This window comes from Neoarius graeffei, chromosome 1 (genome assembly GCF_027579695.1).
Source record: "Neoarius graeffei isolate fNeoGra1 chromosome 1, fNeoGra1.pri, whole genome shotgun sequence".
NCBI lineage: Eukaryota > Metazoa > Chordata > Actinopteri > Siluriformes > Ariidae > Neoarius > Neoarius graeffei.
In genome coordinates this window covers 38,429,439-38,445,638 of record NC_083569.1, presented here as the reverse complement: position 1 = coordinate 38,445,638, position 16,200 = coordinate 38,429,439, and the positions used below count along the sequence as shown (strand labels likewise).

The following is a 16,200-nucleotide window of genomic DNA, read 5'->3' as shown; positions in this document are numbered from 1 at the left end:
AATTTATTAATTGGTAAGTAAGTTTTATTTCTATAGCTAGAACATTGTTACACTGCTATACTTTACAAAGCTTTACAATGGCTACAAAAACTAAAAAATAAAATGGAAAGCATCCTATTGATAAAATATAAATAATAATGTAATGAATTAACTAGTTAATTGCAGCAATTAAATAAAAAATAAAATCTCAGGAGCCGTTTGGGAGCCGAAAGAGCCGGCTCCTTATAGTAAGAAGAGCCAAAAGAGCCAGCTCCCGAAAAAGAGCCGAAATTCCCATCACTAAAACAATGAATGAAACAGCCGTGGCTGTCACCTGGCGGCAGCACGCAGTGATAAGAAGGGAGAGAAAATAGTGCCAAGTGATTTCGAGGTCTGACTTTTTATTTGGCAACGGTTTTGTGATGCAAATATATCACTCTTTTGAACACATACTGTTTTGAGACGAAAAACGTTTTACTTTCGTGACCCCAACAAACTTGCCGGACTACTTTCGTCTGGACCAAAACTGGACTCACAGGATGCTGTCAGGGGTAAGTCAGTGTGTTTGCACGACACTATTGATGGGGATGCCATACAGATTCATGTCAAAAATCCCGAACTATCCCTTTAAAGGCACATTTCACAATTTCGACTGTTACAACGTCTGACTACAGTGAAGGATTTGGCGCAAAACGCCTGCGTCCACTCGCCACCTGACCAATTGCAGGTCGCAGCATGCCTCTTTCTGCCGTCTGACCTGGCCATTACTTCGTAAATATTTTAGTGAATTAAGCGTAAATATAAATGAAACACGGTTGTTTTTGTTTTATGCGAGAGTGAGTGTTTGGTGTGACAAGTGGGTCCGTTTCAGTATTACAGACTTTTTAGTATAACAAACTATTTGGACATCCCCCAAGGAGTTCTTTATAGTGGAGTTCCAGTGTATAATGATTATTTTTTGCACTTTGACCTTTCAAATAGTATAAGTGTATATGTTACACAAAAGGTCATAGGCGAAGATTGGAAAAGATGTCCAATGTCCATTTACTGTATTGAATCAAATTTGTTTATAAAATAAACATAAGATACTCATCTGGAAAAAATCAGAACGCCTTTTTATTTGGACTATTATTAAAAAAAAATGTGGACACATCTGCTCATGGAAGTTTTTTTTTTCTTTATTTCTTGTTCTTTTTTTTAATAAGTTTTGAATAACAATAAATTGTGACATTAACATTTTGAAATAACACATGAAATTACACAGTGGCCAAAAAAAAAGTGTTAAAGCTAGTGTTATTAATAGTAGTATTTATATGACATGGTGATATTTTTTACTTAAAGTTGGGTGTCCCTGAAATAGCTCAAGAAAAAATGACAGAATATTCAGAAGTAAATAATGCTCAAACAAGTCAGGACAAGTGTTATATTTTAAATTGGCTGTCTTATTTATCTCCCTTATCCTATAAGCAGACCAATAAGCAGATGTAATAAGGATACTAATGTGTTTTGAGCAAGGTTATCTATCAGGCTGAGCTTCTGATTTCACGCTTCGTTCATCACCACATCTGAGCCCAGATTGTGCTTTCGTATGGTATGTGTTTTTCACCAGATGTGGTCCATCGTTGTGGAATAAACCACACTTTTGGAGCCAGATCTCCTGCCCTTGCAGAAGTAAGTCTTTCACTGCAGTCTTTCTCAGGCTTAATCTGCGTGAGTCTCGCGTTGCTGTTGTGACAGGTGAAAATGTTTGGAGAGCTTTAAGGGGAATACAGGGCTTTAAAGGCAAGCCAGCAAGTTCATTCTCATGTTGCGAGTGCATGATGCAATCATTTTAACAAACCACTCGTTTCCTCAAATAACTCTCAGTGCAATCATTTGCATTTCCCCAAGTTGAAAAGGTTGCTCAGAGTGATGTGCACAATTAAGTACTGATTTTCTGCAACCCTAGTGCTGAAAAATTCTTGGTAGACAAATGGAGAGTGAGAGACAGGGTGGAAAATACACTGAATTTTGGCAAGTTGCATAACACAGGCTAGCAGTGGTATGTTCATATTATCTTAAGGATGGTCAACAATTGAAAAATTACTTCATCATGATTAGCTTGGGTGGGATTTCAAATGTTCATAACTTTTGATGTCTCTGGGCACCGTCACAGAAAACCCAAACACTAAATTTCCTGTCCAGACCATCTGCCTGTCCTTTGTCATTACACTGGGGGCCACAGGATTAGAAGGTCATATTTTCCATATTCCCTTTTTCAGATGAGTGCAAACCAGGAATGTGTTTATCAGTGTTGTTCTGTCAAGTGTAATTTCCTAGATTCCAGCACTGAAAAAACAATCTGATCCTCACCGCTTTCTTGTTGCATGCAGCCTCTATGAAGTAAAATGTTATGAATCCAGCATAAATCATAACATATTAGATCAATGATTCAAACGCTTCAATCATTCTCATTTCTGTTTCACACTTATGAATTAAAACTTAAGAATAGCCTGTTACATGGAAAGTGAGTGTTACATTAAATGGTCTTGGTTTTCTGTATATGGTCATCATTAATAGATTAAAACCACATTTAGGTAGGATTTTTACCTTAAAATATCAGCTTCAAAATCGTTTTATTGGCTCGCTGACTTGTAATAGGGAGAATGGCTTGTTTTCCATTCCAAGTCTGCACCTGGTTCACCAGTTATAGCACAATGTAACTTTGGTGGGATGTCCCTGAGACCTTTTGCGAGAACTGTGTAACACTTTACAGCACCCTGAGAGTTGCATAATGCTTTACGGCAATCCGAACAACTTCCAAAATTGGGAAGAATACCAGTCAAAAGTTTGGATACACCTACTCATTCATAGGTTTTTCTGTATTTTGGCTATTTTCTACATTGTGAAACAATACTGAAGATAGCAAAACTATAAATAACATATATAACCCTAATTCCATAAATTTGGGACACTGTGTAAAACGGAAAAAAAAAACAGAATATGATGATTTGCAAATCATGGAAACCCTATATTTTATTGAAAATAGTACAAAGACAACATATCAAATGTTGAAACTGAGAAATTTTATTGTTTTTTGAAAAATACATGCTCATTTTGAATTTGGTGTCAGCAGTACATTTCGAAAAAGTTTGGACAGGGGCAACAAAAGACTGAAAAAGTTGTGTAATGCTAAAAAAAAAAAGTAATTTGGTTAATTGGCAACAAGTCAGTAACATGATTAGGTATTGTAGCAGTCCATGTAGGTGGGTGGAGCACAGAAGGACGGCAGGACAGAACTGAGTTCCAAAAACTCTTTTTATTTGCACTTTTCAGTCGCAAAACCACACTCTCCCAGCCACACGCATACACATACACACATAAGTCATCTGGTTGGGGAGAGAGAGCTCCCTCTGCTCTCGCTGTCTCTCCTTAAATAGGGCGCGGTCACTGGGAAGACACACAAACACATTAATTAACAACAGGTGTAGTGATTCTGCCACTTAACTTCCCCGACTCCGCCCTCTTGTCACAGACCGATGCTAGACTACGCCCCCGCTGCCACAGGTATAAAAAGAGCATCCCAGAGAGGCTGAGTCTCTCAGAAGTAAAGATGGGGAGGGGTTCACTGCTTTGTCAAAGACTGCATGGGCAAACAGTGCAACAATTTTAAGAATAACATTCCTCAATGTAAAACTGCAAAGAATTTGGGCATCATATCATCAGTGGTACATAATATCATTAAAAGATTCAGAGAATCTGGAGAAATCTCTGCGCAAGAGGCGAGGCTGAAAACTGACACTGGATGTCTGTGATCTTCAGGCCCTCAGGTGACACTGCATTAAAAGCAGACACAACTCTATAGTGGAAATCACTGTATGGGCTCAGGAACACTTCAGAAAACCGTTGTCTGTGAAAAAAGTTCATTACTGCATCCAAAAATGCAAGTTAAAACCAGAAACACCGCCACCTTCTTTGGGCCTGAGTTCTTTTAAACTGGACTGAGGTGAAGTGGAAAATTGTCCCAAGGTCTGACAAATCGAAAGTAGAAATTATTTTTAGAAATCATGGACCCCACGTCCTCCAGGCTAAAGAGGAGAGGGACCATCCGACTTGTTATCAGTGCACAGTTCAAAAGCCAGCATCTGTGAAGGTATGAGGGTGCATTAGTGCACATGACATGGGTAGCTTGTATATCTGAGAAGGCATCATTAATGCTGAATGATATACAGTGGTGCTTGAAAGTTTGTGAACCCTTTAGAATTTTCTATATTTCTGCATAAATATGACCTAAAACATCATCAGATTTTCACACAAGTCCTAAAAGGAGATAAAGAGAACCCAGTTAAACAAATGAGACAAACATATTATACTTGGTCATTTATTTATTGAGGAAAATGATCCAATATTACATATCTGTGAATGGCAAAAGTATGTGAACCTTTGCTTTCAGTATCTGGTGTGACCCCCTTGTGCAGCAATAACTGCAGCTAAACGTTTCCGGTAACTGTTGATCAGTCCTGCACACCGGCTTGGAGGAATTTTAGCCCATTACTCTGTACAGAACAGCTTCAACTCTGGGATGTTGATGGGTTTCCTCACATGAACTGCTCACTTCAGGTCCTTCCATAACATTTTGATTGGATTAAGGTCAGGACTTTGACTTGGCCATTCCAAAACATTAACTTTATTCTTCTTTAACCATTCTGTGGTAGAACGACTTGTGTGCTTAGGGTCATTGTCTTGCTACATGACCCACCTTCTCTTGAGATTCAGTTCATGGACAGATGTCCTGACATTTTCCTTTAGAATTCGCTGGTATAATTCAGAATTCATTGTTCCATCAATGATGGCAAGCCGTCCTGGCCCAGATGCAGCAAGACAGGCCCAAACCATGATACTACCACCACCATGTTTCACAGATGGGATAAGGTTCTTATGCTCGAATGTAGTGTTTTCCTTTCTCCAAACATAACGCTTCTCATTTAAACCAAAAAGTTCTATTTTGGTCTCATCCAGCCACAAAACATTTTTCCAATAGCCTTCTGGTTTGTCCACGTGATCTTTAGCAAACTGCAGACGAGCAGCAATGTTCTTTTTGGAGAGCAGTGGCTTTCTCCTTGTAACCCTGCCACGCACACCATTGTTGTTCAGTGTTCTCCTGATGATGGACTCATGAACATTAACATTAGCCAATGTGAGAGAGGCCTTCAGTTGCTTAGAAGTTACCCTGGGGTCCTTTGTGACCTTGCTGACTGTTACACGCCTTGCTCTTGGAGTGATCTTTGTTGGTCGACCACTCCTGGGGAGGGTAACAATGGTCTTGAATTTCCTTCATTTGTACACAATCTGTCTGACTGTGGATTGGTGGAGTCCAAACTCTTTAGAGATGGTTTTGTAACCTTTTCCAGCCTGATGAGCATCAACAACGCTTTTTCTGAGGTCCTCAGAAATCTCCTTTGTTCGTGCCATGATACACTTCCACAAACATGTGTTGTGAAGATCAGACTTTGATAGATCCCTGTTCTTTAAATAAAACAGGGTGCCCACTCACACCTGATTTTCATCCCATTGATTGAAAACACCTGACTCTAATTTCACCTTCAAATTACCTGCTAGTCCTAGAGGTTCACATACTTTTGCCATTCACAGATATGTAATATTGGATCATTTTCCTCAATAAATAAATGACAAAGTATAATATTTTTGTCTCATTTGTTTAACTGGGTTCTCTTTATCTACTTTTAGGACTTGTGGGAAAATCTGATGATGTTTTAGGTCATATTTATGCAGAAATATAGAAAATTCTATAGGGTTCACAAACTTTCAAGCACCACTGTATACACATTTCAGAGCAATATGCTGCCATCCAGACAAAATCTTTTTCAGGGAAGGCCTTCCTTCTTTCAGCAAGACAATGCCAAACTGCTTTCTGCACATATTAAAACTGCATGGCTCTGCAGTAAAAGAGTCTGGGTGCTAAACTGGCCTGCCTGCAGTCCAGACTTGTCTCCCATTTAAAACATTTTGTGCCTTATGAAGCACAAAATATGACAAAGGAGACCCCAAACGGTTAAACAACTGAAATTGTATATCAGGCAAGAATGGGACAACATTTCTCTTTCAAAACTACAGCAATTGGTCTCCTCAGTTCCCAAATGATTACAGAGTGTTGTTAAAAGTAGAGGTGATGCAACAGAGGGGGAAACATGCCCCATTCCAACTTTTTTGAAACATGTTGCTGACATCTAATTCAAAATGAGCAGATATTTTTTTAAAACAATAAAAATTTCTTAGTTTCAACATCTGATATATTGTCTTTGTACTATTTTCAGTGAAATATAGGGTTTCCATGATTTGCAAATCGTCATATTCTGTTTTTTATTTACACTTTACACAGTGTCCCAAATTTATGGAATTGGGGTTGTATACCGATCAGCCATAAAATTAAAACCACATTCTGTTCAGTGACAGAATGCTCCTTCCCAAGTGCAGGACGAACAGACTCAAAAACTCCTTCGTCCCTCATGCCATCAGACTGTACAACTCCTCTCTGGGGGGGAGGAGGGGGTAACAGGAGGACAGAAGACGGGAAGGAGCAGTAGCCTAGCCTAACAATAAGCAATACCGGACAATGTGCAATATAATCCCCCCCCCCCCCCCCCCCCCACACACACACACACACAACACACACTTACCCTAACCCCACTTCTCCCCCCCCTTTCCACCCTCCGCCCTTCTCTTCCCCATATCTTATTCTTTTATATTTGTATATGTAAATACTTAATTTATTTTAATTTATCTAGAAGTTTTCTCTATTTCTTTTCTCTGTTTATCTGTAATGATGCTGCTGGAATCTTAATTTCCCTGAGGGAACCCTCCCAAAGGGATCAATACAGTTTTATCTAATCTAATCTAATCTAATCTAATCTAATCTAATCTAATCTAATCTAATCTAATCTAATCTAATCTCCTAACAGATGAAGTGAATAACATTGATTGTTATACATACAGTGGCATGCAAAAGTTTGGGCACCCTTACTGAAAATGTCTGTTACTGTGAATAGTTAAGTGAGCAGAAGATGAACTGATCACCAAAAGGCATAAAGGTAAAGATGATACATTTCTTTTCAGTGTTTTCTGCAAGATTTGTGTATTATTTTTGTTTTGTACAATTGGAGAGTGAAAAAAGAAAAGGAACACCATGCGAAAGTTTGGGCATCCCAATACATTTGAGTTCTCAGGTTACTTTTACCAAGGTTCCAGACCTTAATTAGCTTATTGAGCTGTGGCTTGTTCAAATTCTTCTTTAGGAAAGGTCAGATGATGCAGATTTCAAAGCTGTATAAATTCTCTGACTCCTCAAACTTGTCCCTAAAATCAACAGCCATGGGCTCCTCTAAGCAACTCCCTCGCATTCTGAATAATAAAATAATTGATGCTGACAAAACAGGAGAAGGCTACAAAAACAAAGCAAAGTGTTTCAGGTAGCTGTTTCCTCAGATTGTAATGTTATTAAGAAATGGCAGTTAACAGAAACGGTGGAGATCAAGGTGAGGTCTGGAAGATGAAGAAAACTTTCTGAAAAAACTGCTTGTTGGATTGCTAGAAAGGCAAATAAAACCCCGTTTGACTGCAAAAGACCTTCAGAAAGATTTAGCAGACCCTGGAGTGGTGGTGCACTGTTCTACTATGCAGCGACACCTGAACAAATATGACCTTCATGGGAGAGTCATCAGAAGAAAACCTTTACTGCATCCTAGCCACAAAATTCAGCATCTGAAGTTTGCAAATGAACATCTAAATAAGCCTGATGCATTTTGGAAAAAAGTCCCTGATGAAATCAAAATAGAACTTTTTGGCCACAATGTGCAAAGGTATGTTTGGAGAAAAAAGGGTGCCAAATTCTAGGAAAAGAACACCTCTCCAACTCTGAAGCATGGGTGTGGATCGATCATGCTTTGGGGTTGTGTTGCAGCCAGTGGCACAGGGCACATTTCATTGGTCGAGGGAAGCATGGATTCAAATAAATACCAGCAAATTCTGGAAGCAAACATCACACCAACTGTAAAAAAGTTGAAATTAAAAAGAGGATGGGTCCTACAATAAGACGATGATCCAAAACACATCTCAAAATCTACAATGGAATACCTCAAGAGGCACAAGCTGAAGGTTTTGCCCTGACCCTCACAGTCCCCTGACCTAAACATCATTGAAAATCTGTGGATAGATCTCAAAAGAGCAGTGCATGCAAGACAGCCCAAGAAACGTGTACAACCCTGATTCCAAAAAAGTTGGGACAAAGTACAAATTGTAAATAAAAACAGAATGCAATAATTTACAAATCTCAAAAACTGATATTGTATTCACAATAGAACATAGACAGCATATCAAATGTCGAAAGTGAGACATTTTGAAATTTCATGCCAAATATTGGCTCATTTGAAATTTCATGACAGCAACACATCTCAAAAAAGTTGGGACAGGGGCAATAAGAGGCTGGAAAAGTTAAAGGTACAAAAAAGGAACAGCTGGAGGACCAAATTGCAACTCATTAGGTCAATTGGCAATAGGTCATTAACATGACTGGGTATAAAAAGAGAATCTTGGAGTGGCAGCGGCTCTCAGAAGTAAAGATGGGAAGAGGATCACCAATCCCCCTAATTCTGCGCTGACAAATAGTGGAGCAATATCAGAAAGGAGTTCGACAGTGTAAAATTGCAAAGAGTTAGAACATATCATCATCTACAGTGCATAATATCATCAAAAGATTCAGAGAATCTGGAAGAATCTCTGTGTGTAAGGGTCAAGGCCGGAAAACCATACTGGGTGCCCGTGATCTTCGGGCCCTTAGACGGCACTGCATCACATACAGGCATGCTTCTGTATTGGAAATCACAAAATGGGCTCAGGAATATTTCCAGAGAATATTATCTGTGAACACAATTCACCGTGCCATCCGCCGTTGCCAGCTAAAACGCTATAGTTCAAAGAAGAAGCCGTATCTAAACATGATCCAGAAGCGCAGACGTCTTCTCTGGGCCAAGGCTCATTTAAAATGGACTGTGGCAAAGTGGAAAACTGTTCTGTGGTCAGACGAATCAAAATTTGAAGTTCTTTACAGAAATCAGGGACGCCGTGTCATTCGGACTAAAGAGGAGAAGGACAACCCAAGTTGTTATCAGCACTCAGTTCAGAACCCTGCATCTCTGATGGTATGGGGTTGCATTAGTGCGTGTGGCATGGGCAGCTTACACATCTGGAAAGACACCATCAATGCTGAAAGGTATATCCAGGTTCTAGAGCAACATATGCTTCCATCCAGATGACGTCTCTTTCAGGGAAGACCTTGCATTTTCCAACATGACAAAGCCAAACCACATACTGCATCAATTACAGCATCCTGGCTGCGTAGAAGAAGGGTCCGGGTACTGAACTGGCCAGCCTGCAGTCCAGATCTTTCACCCATAGAAAACATTTGGCGCATCATAAAATGGAAGATACGACAAAAAAGACAGTTGAGCAACTAGAATCCTACATTAGACAAGAATGGGTTAACATTCATATCCCTAAACTTGAGCAACTTATATCCTCAGTCCCCAGACGCATGGGCGCAAGCATAAAATTTTCAAAAACCTGAAAAGTCTGACAAAGTCAGACATGCATGGCACAGCCATGCAGGGGGGGTTACAAAGGAGGGTGAGCCTCCCTTAAGGCTCGAAAAAAAATTTAAATTACAAGTTAAAATGGTTGTCTCTTATGCAAACATTTATAATATTAATAGTTATATGATTTGCATATTCACATCAAATGTTTAATACATTTCATCAGTTCATCTGAAATAACAATATTTCAAGTACAAGGCTTGATATTTCAAAACATCTAGCAACTACTAATTTAAATGTTGGAACAACCATTTTTATGCTTTTGTTGTGACACCTTTTTTACAATATATACACAGCTTGAGTTAAAATAAGGGGCCACATGTCTTGATGTCGGGCGGCACGGTGGTGTAGTGGTTAGCGCTGTCGCCTCACAGCAAGAAGGTCCTGGGTTCGAGCCCCATGGCCGGGGAGGGCCTCTCTGTGTGGAGTTTGCATGTTCTCCCCGTGTCCACGTGGGTTTCCTCCGGGTGCTCCGGTTTCCCCCACAGTCCAAAGACATGCAGGTTAGGTTAACTGGTGACTCTAAATTGACCGTAGGTGTGAATGTGAGTGTGAATGGTTGTCTGTGTCTATGTGTCAGCCCTGTGATGACCTGGCGACTTGTCCAGGGTGTACCCCGCCTTTCGCCCGTAGTCAGCTGGGATAGGCTCCAGCTTGCCTGCGACCCTGTAGAAGGATAAAGCGGCAAGAGATAATGAGATGAGAGATGAGATGTCTTGATGTCCTCAGAAACTCCTGGATTTTAGCAAATAACAAGATTCAGCTTTTTCCATATACAAAAATATCTATATTTTATAATCCATTACTGACTACAAATGAGTTTTCAACCTAACAACCACATGAGAAAAGATGATAAAGCTAACAAACTTATTTCAAGACCTACCTTACTTTTATTTAATAATTGAAAGGTAATCAAATGTAAAAAAAAAACAAACATATTTATAAAAGAAGATACGTGCGTGAAACATGATATCACACATGTATAACACCGTGAAACAACGGTGTCATTCGGACTAAAGAGGAGAAGGACAACCCAAGTTGTTATCAGCACTCAGTTCAGAACCCTGCATCTCTGATGGTATGGGGTTGCATTAGTGCGTGTGGCATGGGCAGCTTACACATCTGGAAAGACACCATCAATGCTGAAAGGTATATCCAGGTTCTAGAGCAACATATGCTTCCATCCAGATGACGTCTCTTTCAGGGAAGACCTTGCATTTTCCAACATGACAAAGCCAAACCACATACTGCATCAATTACAGCATCCTGGCTGCGTAGAAGAAGGGTCCGGGTACTGAACTGGCCAGCCTGCAGTCCAGATCTTTCACCCATAGAAAACATTTGGCGCATCATAAAATGGAAGATACGACAAAAAAGACAGTTGAGCAACTAGAATCCTACATTAGACAAGAATGGGTTAACATTCATATCCCTAAACTTGAGCAACTTATATCCTCAGTCCCCAGACGCATGGGCGCAAGCATAAAATTTTCAAAAACCTGAAAAGTCTGACAAAGTCAGACATGCATTGGCACAGCCATGCAGGGGGGGTTACAAAGGAGGGTGAGCCTCCCTTAAGGCTCGAAAAAAAATTTAAATTGCAAGTTAAAATGGTTGTCTCTTATGCAAACATTTATAATATTAATAGTTATATGATTTGCATATTCACATCAAATGTTTAATACATTTCATCAGTTCATCTGAAATAACAATATTTCAAGTACAAGGCTTGATATTTCAAAACATCTAGCAACTACTAATTTAAATGTTGGAACAACCATTTTTATGCTTTTGCTGTGACACCTTTTTTACAATATATACACAGCTTGAGTTAAAATAAGGGGCCACATGTCTTGATGTCGGGCGGCACGGTGGTGTAGTGGTTAGCGCTGTCACCTCACAGCAAGAAGGTCCTGGGTTCGAGCCCCATGGCCGGCGAGGGCCTCTCTGTGTGGAGTTTGCATGTTCTCCCCGTGTCCGCGTGGGTTTCCTCTGGGTGCTCCGGTTTCCCCCACAGTCCAAAGACATGCAGGTTAGGTTAACTGGTGACTCTAAATTGACTGTAGGTGTGAATGTGAGTGTGAATGGTTGTCTGTGTCTATGTGTCAGCCCTGTGATGACCTGGCGACTTGTCCAGGGTGTACCCCGCCTTTCGCCCGTAGTCAGCTGGGATAGGCTCCAGCTTGCCTGCGACCCTGTAGAAGGATAAAGCGGCAAGAGATAATGAGATGAGAGATGAGATGTCTTGATGTCCTCAGAAACTCCTGGATTTTAGCAAATAACAAGATTCAGCTTTTTCCATATACAAAAATATCTATATTTTATAATCCATTACTGACTACAAATGAGTTTTCAACCTAACAACCACATGAGAAAAGATGATAAAGCTAACAAACTTATTTCAAGACCTACCTTACTTTTATTTAATAATTGAAAGGTAATCAAATGTAAAAAAAAAAAAAACATATTTATAAAAGAAGATACGTGCGTGAAACATGATATCACACATGTATAACACCGTGAAACAACGGGCTAGTCAGGACCGCTCGTCGGTGAACGGCGTATAAATGGAATGAGGTTTGTGGCAAAGACGAGATGAAAAGATTTGTCTCGTGCAGAGACTGTACCACGGTAACCCGGTAATACGCTGAGAGTGAGACAGTGAGAGGGCCCCCCCCCCGAAAATCTCAACGGATTTGCACGATTTGGAAAAATCACTTTTTCAGAACTGAAAAAAACGGAGCTTCCGGCACATGCCGGAAAACTTGCACCCATGCAGACGTTTACAGACTGTTGTAAAGAGAAAAGGGGATGTCTCACAGTGGTAAACATGGCCTTGTCCCAACTTTTTTGAGATGTGTTGTTGTCATGAAATTTAAAATCACCTAATTTTTCTCTTTAAATGATACATTTTCTCAGTTTAAACATTTGATATGTCATCTATGTTCTATTCTGAATAAAATATGGAATTTTGAAACTTCCACATCATTGCATTCCGTTTTTATTTACAATTTGTACTTTGTCCTAACTTTTTTGGAATCGGGGTTGTATAATTATTTATTTGGTTTTCACTTCTTCAGAGTTTTCCCTTAATTTCTTCTTACCCTCTTCCTGGAGACCAGGGCATTAGGACACTTTTTTACAGCCTGGATAGATTTGATGTTACGTGCACACATTATGGTCTCTCCAGTAGTGAGTGTTGTATTTTTCTATACATAATTCACCCTCTAAGTAGTTCAAAGAGCTGTGCATACATACAGGAGTTGGAGGAAGTGGAATGGACGCTGGTCTGGCTTCATTAGAGTTTCATATCAGTGCTAGTTGAGCAACCTACTTCTTTGAAACATAATGTTTATGAAAGTTGGTGGTCTGCCATGGTACATCTCGGTTTTTAACCTAATTTTGCAAAGTCTCTCTGTTCTACGTTTTCCCAGGGGACACTGGTGTGAGTGATTTATCACTGTTGATGATATGGAGGCCCAATTTTTTTCTTCACAGAAAAGTTTTTGACTTACTGAATTATGCTCCAGTCACATGGCGCTGTCCAGCGGCTGATATGTCACATCGGCATCTGCTTTCCTGCATGCATCCTAAATTTCTGGTGTGAGAAATCATAAGAATATGGTTTAGGTTTTTTTTTTTAAAGATATTTTTTGGGCTTTTTTCACCTTTATTGGATAGGACAGTGTAGAGACAGGACAGGAAATGAGCAGACGGGGAGAGACGGGGAGGGATCGGGAAATGACCTCGGGTCGGAATCGAACCCGGGTCCCCGGATTTATGGTATGGCGCCTTAGCCACGACGCCCCCTAGAATATGGTTTAGTTGAAGTCTGATTGTCACACTTGAGCCTGGATATATGCTCGAGCCCAGTGTAGGGTTGGTTTGAAATTAATTCCTACATACTGTATTTATACTGATTCTAGCATATTGTCCCAAATGATTGCCACAATCTCACATGGGGGGAAAAAATCCTTTATTTGTCGCTGTCTTGCTGCAGTGGCAATTAAAAGGTGATTTAACATGATTTACAAATTTTAAAAGTACGATTATTGGTCTGATTCATGAAATACAATAGCAGAGTAACACAGTATCTCAAATTTCTAGGAAAATTGCTGTGGTTTTTAAAACTTCTAGACCATGACGCTCTCTGTTCCAGCAGTTTGCCTAAGTTAGCAATTTCAGTGAGCTGAGTAATAGAAGCTATCTGTTTTAATTGCCGAGGTGCTCCTAAAACATCCAGCAGATAATTATATTTCCAGAGATTAAAACCAAGTAGGAAACACTCGACACTCTTTGCCGTTGAGTCACTGCATGTTCACGAGCGCTGACTGAAAGCTGAAGGAGTGGCAATAAGTGATAAAGGCCTCCATCTGTTTATAGAGTGATAATGGATTTGCTAAATTATGAGCTTGGATGTGAGAAGCTTTCTGAAAAACATACGCTTTGAATATGCTTGTATGTTCTAAATGTGATGAAGCATTTGGTGTCTAAGAAGCTGTGCTTTGCATTTTAACTACACATCAGCATTATTGAGTTTACCTTTTCCACTTTTTCAGACAAATGCAGGGCTTCGTGTATGAAATGGTGTGTAAAGGGAAATGCAGTAAACAGTATTTCTTTCCTTCCCATTTTGTCCTGTCCCTTCCGCCCACTTTCTGTCACATGTCCCTTTCACAGCATAGAAAAGTTCCTGGATTAGTGTGGAATTAGCATAAAGCCCTGCGCTGCAAAGTACCCAGCAAGTGAACAAGAGGAGTGAGAGAGCCAACGTGCGAGAAAGGGTGAAAGCACAGAGGGAGAGAGACACTTCCAGTAACACGAGGACAAGTCCCAGAGAGCAGAGGACCTTCATCCTTCTGCGACAGGACAGCATATTTTGCCACTATGGAGGAAAAACAGTTTTCAGGCATTTTGGTGAGTCATTTTATTCAGTGCATGTGCTTCTTTAATACTGATATATGTACCGAATTGTTTTACATGGTTATTATAGCAGTCCTAACTTCTGGTGTAGACTGTATGCACGTTTGTGTCTATTACAAATGAATGAATGAATTAATATAAGTTCTCTCAACAACTTATAAGGTGAGGACTTTTTAATGGCAAATAGATACAATAAAACAACACTTATGCATGTTGCTGAAAACTTGAACTGCACATGCGACATAAGAGTAGGAAAATTTGAAATAATTATATTCCTAGTGGAATGCTGTACAATTCATTATAATGACATCACAAAAAATGCAACTTTTCCTAAAGATAAACAACAGCAAATAATCAAAACCCTTTTCTGAAGAAATCCGTTCTAGCAGTTTCCTCTCAACAAATAAGCTAACACTTATGCTATTTAACACTGTATTTGAAAATGGGAAATAAACTCCTGTTGAAAATGTACAATGCATGCTCATCCCCAATCCAAATGCTTATTTCCGAAGCTGTATTTCAGCATTTTGAGCATCATTACAATCAATCAGTGTCTTATTCTGTTTACATTTGTTCTTAGTGATTTGCTTGAGCCAATAGGAAATTTCCTTTCACTTGTATAACGCCACAGGGTCTATTTGGAAATCATGTTATAGAGGCATATAAATATCAGTGAGAACAACTTAAAAGTTATCGTGTTTGGTGTGGACAGGAGAATAGGCATGCAGTGAAAAGTCTAGGCAAACAACTTGGAACTCACTGAAATGACAAAACAGTGTAGGTCAGCAGAATGTTGAGTAGATGAGTGTACTTTGTGTACTTAGCTTTTCTTTCTTTCTTTTTTCCTAATAAAAAAGGTGTTCGTATGGATGCCGTTAGAGTAGTGTAAATCTGCCTATTGTGTACATCTGGGCTTCATTGTTGTGTTTGAACTTCTCATTCTATATAAGAGAAGTTGTCATCCCCCCCCCATACAGTACCAGTGAAAAGCATGGATACCTGATGAATACCTACTCATTCATAGATTTTTCTGTATCTTGACTATTTTCTACATTGTAGAACAATACTGAAGACATCTAAACTATGAAATACAACCCCAATTCCAAAAAAGTTGGGACAAAGTACAAATTGTAAATAAAAACGGAATGCAATAATTTACAAATCTCAAAAACTGATATTGTATTCACAATAGAACATAGACAACATATCAGATGTCGAAAGTGAGACATTTTGAAATTTCATGCCAAATACTGGCTCATTTGAAATTTCATGACAGCAACACATCTCAAAAAAGTTGGGACAGGGGCAATAAGAGGCTGGAAAAGTTATAGGTACAAAGAAGGAACAGCTGGAGGACCAAATTGCAACTCATTAGGTCAATTGGCAATAGGTCATTAACATGACTGGGTATAAAAAGAGCATCTTGGAGTGGCAGTGGCTCTCAGCAGTAAAGATGGGAAGAGGATCACCAATCCCCCTAATTCTGCGCCCGACAAATAGTGGAGCAATATCAGAAAGGAGTTCGACAGTGTAAAATTGCAAAGAGTTTGAACATATCATCATCTACAGTGCATAATATCATCAAAAGATTCAGAGAATCTGGAAGAATCTCTGTGCGCAAGGGTCAAGGCCGGAAAACTATACCGGGTGCCCG

The 16,200-nt window shown here is 39.6% G+C and overlaps 1 protein-coding gene across 2 annotated transcripts in view; it reads left to right on the top strand.

Moving 5' to 3' along the window:
* Positions 1 to 16,200, top strand: part of slc6a9 (solute carrier family 6 member 9) — a 222,373-nt gene that overhangs the window by 22,073 nt on the left and 184,100 nt on the right. For both annotated transcript variants that reach the window (XM_060931407.1, XM_060931398.1), the window contains exon 2: positions 14,304 to 14,540. In XM_060931407.1, coding sequence (XP_060787390.1) covers positions 14,511 to 14,540 — 30 coding nt within the window. In that variant the 5' untranslated portion in view covers positions 14,304 to 14,510. The remainder of the gene's footprint in view (positions 1 to 14,303; positions 14,541 to 16,200) is intronic.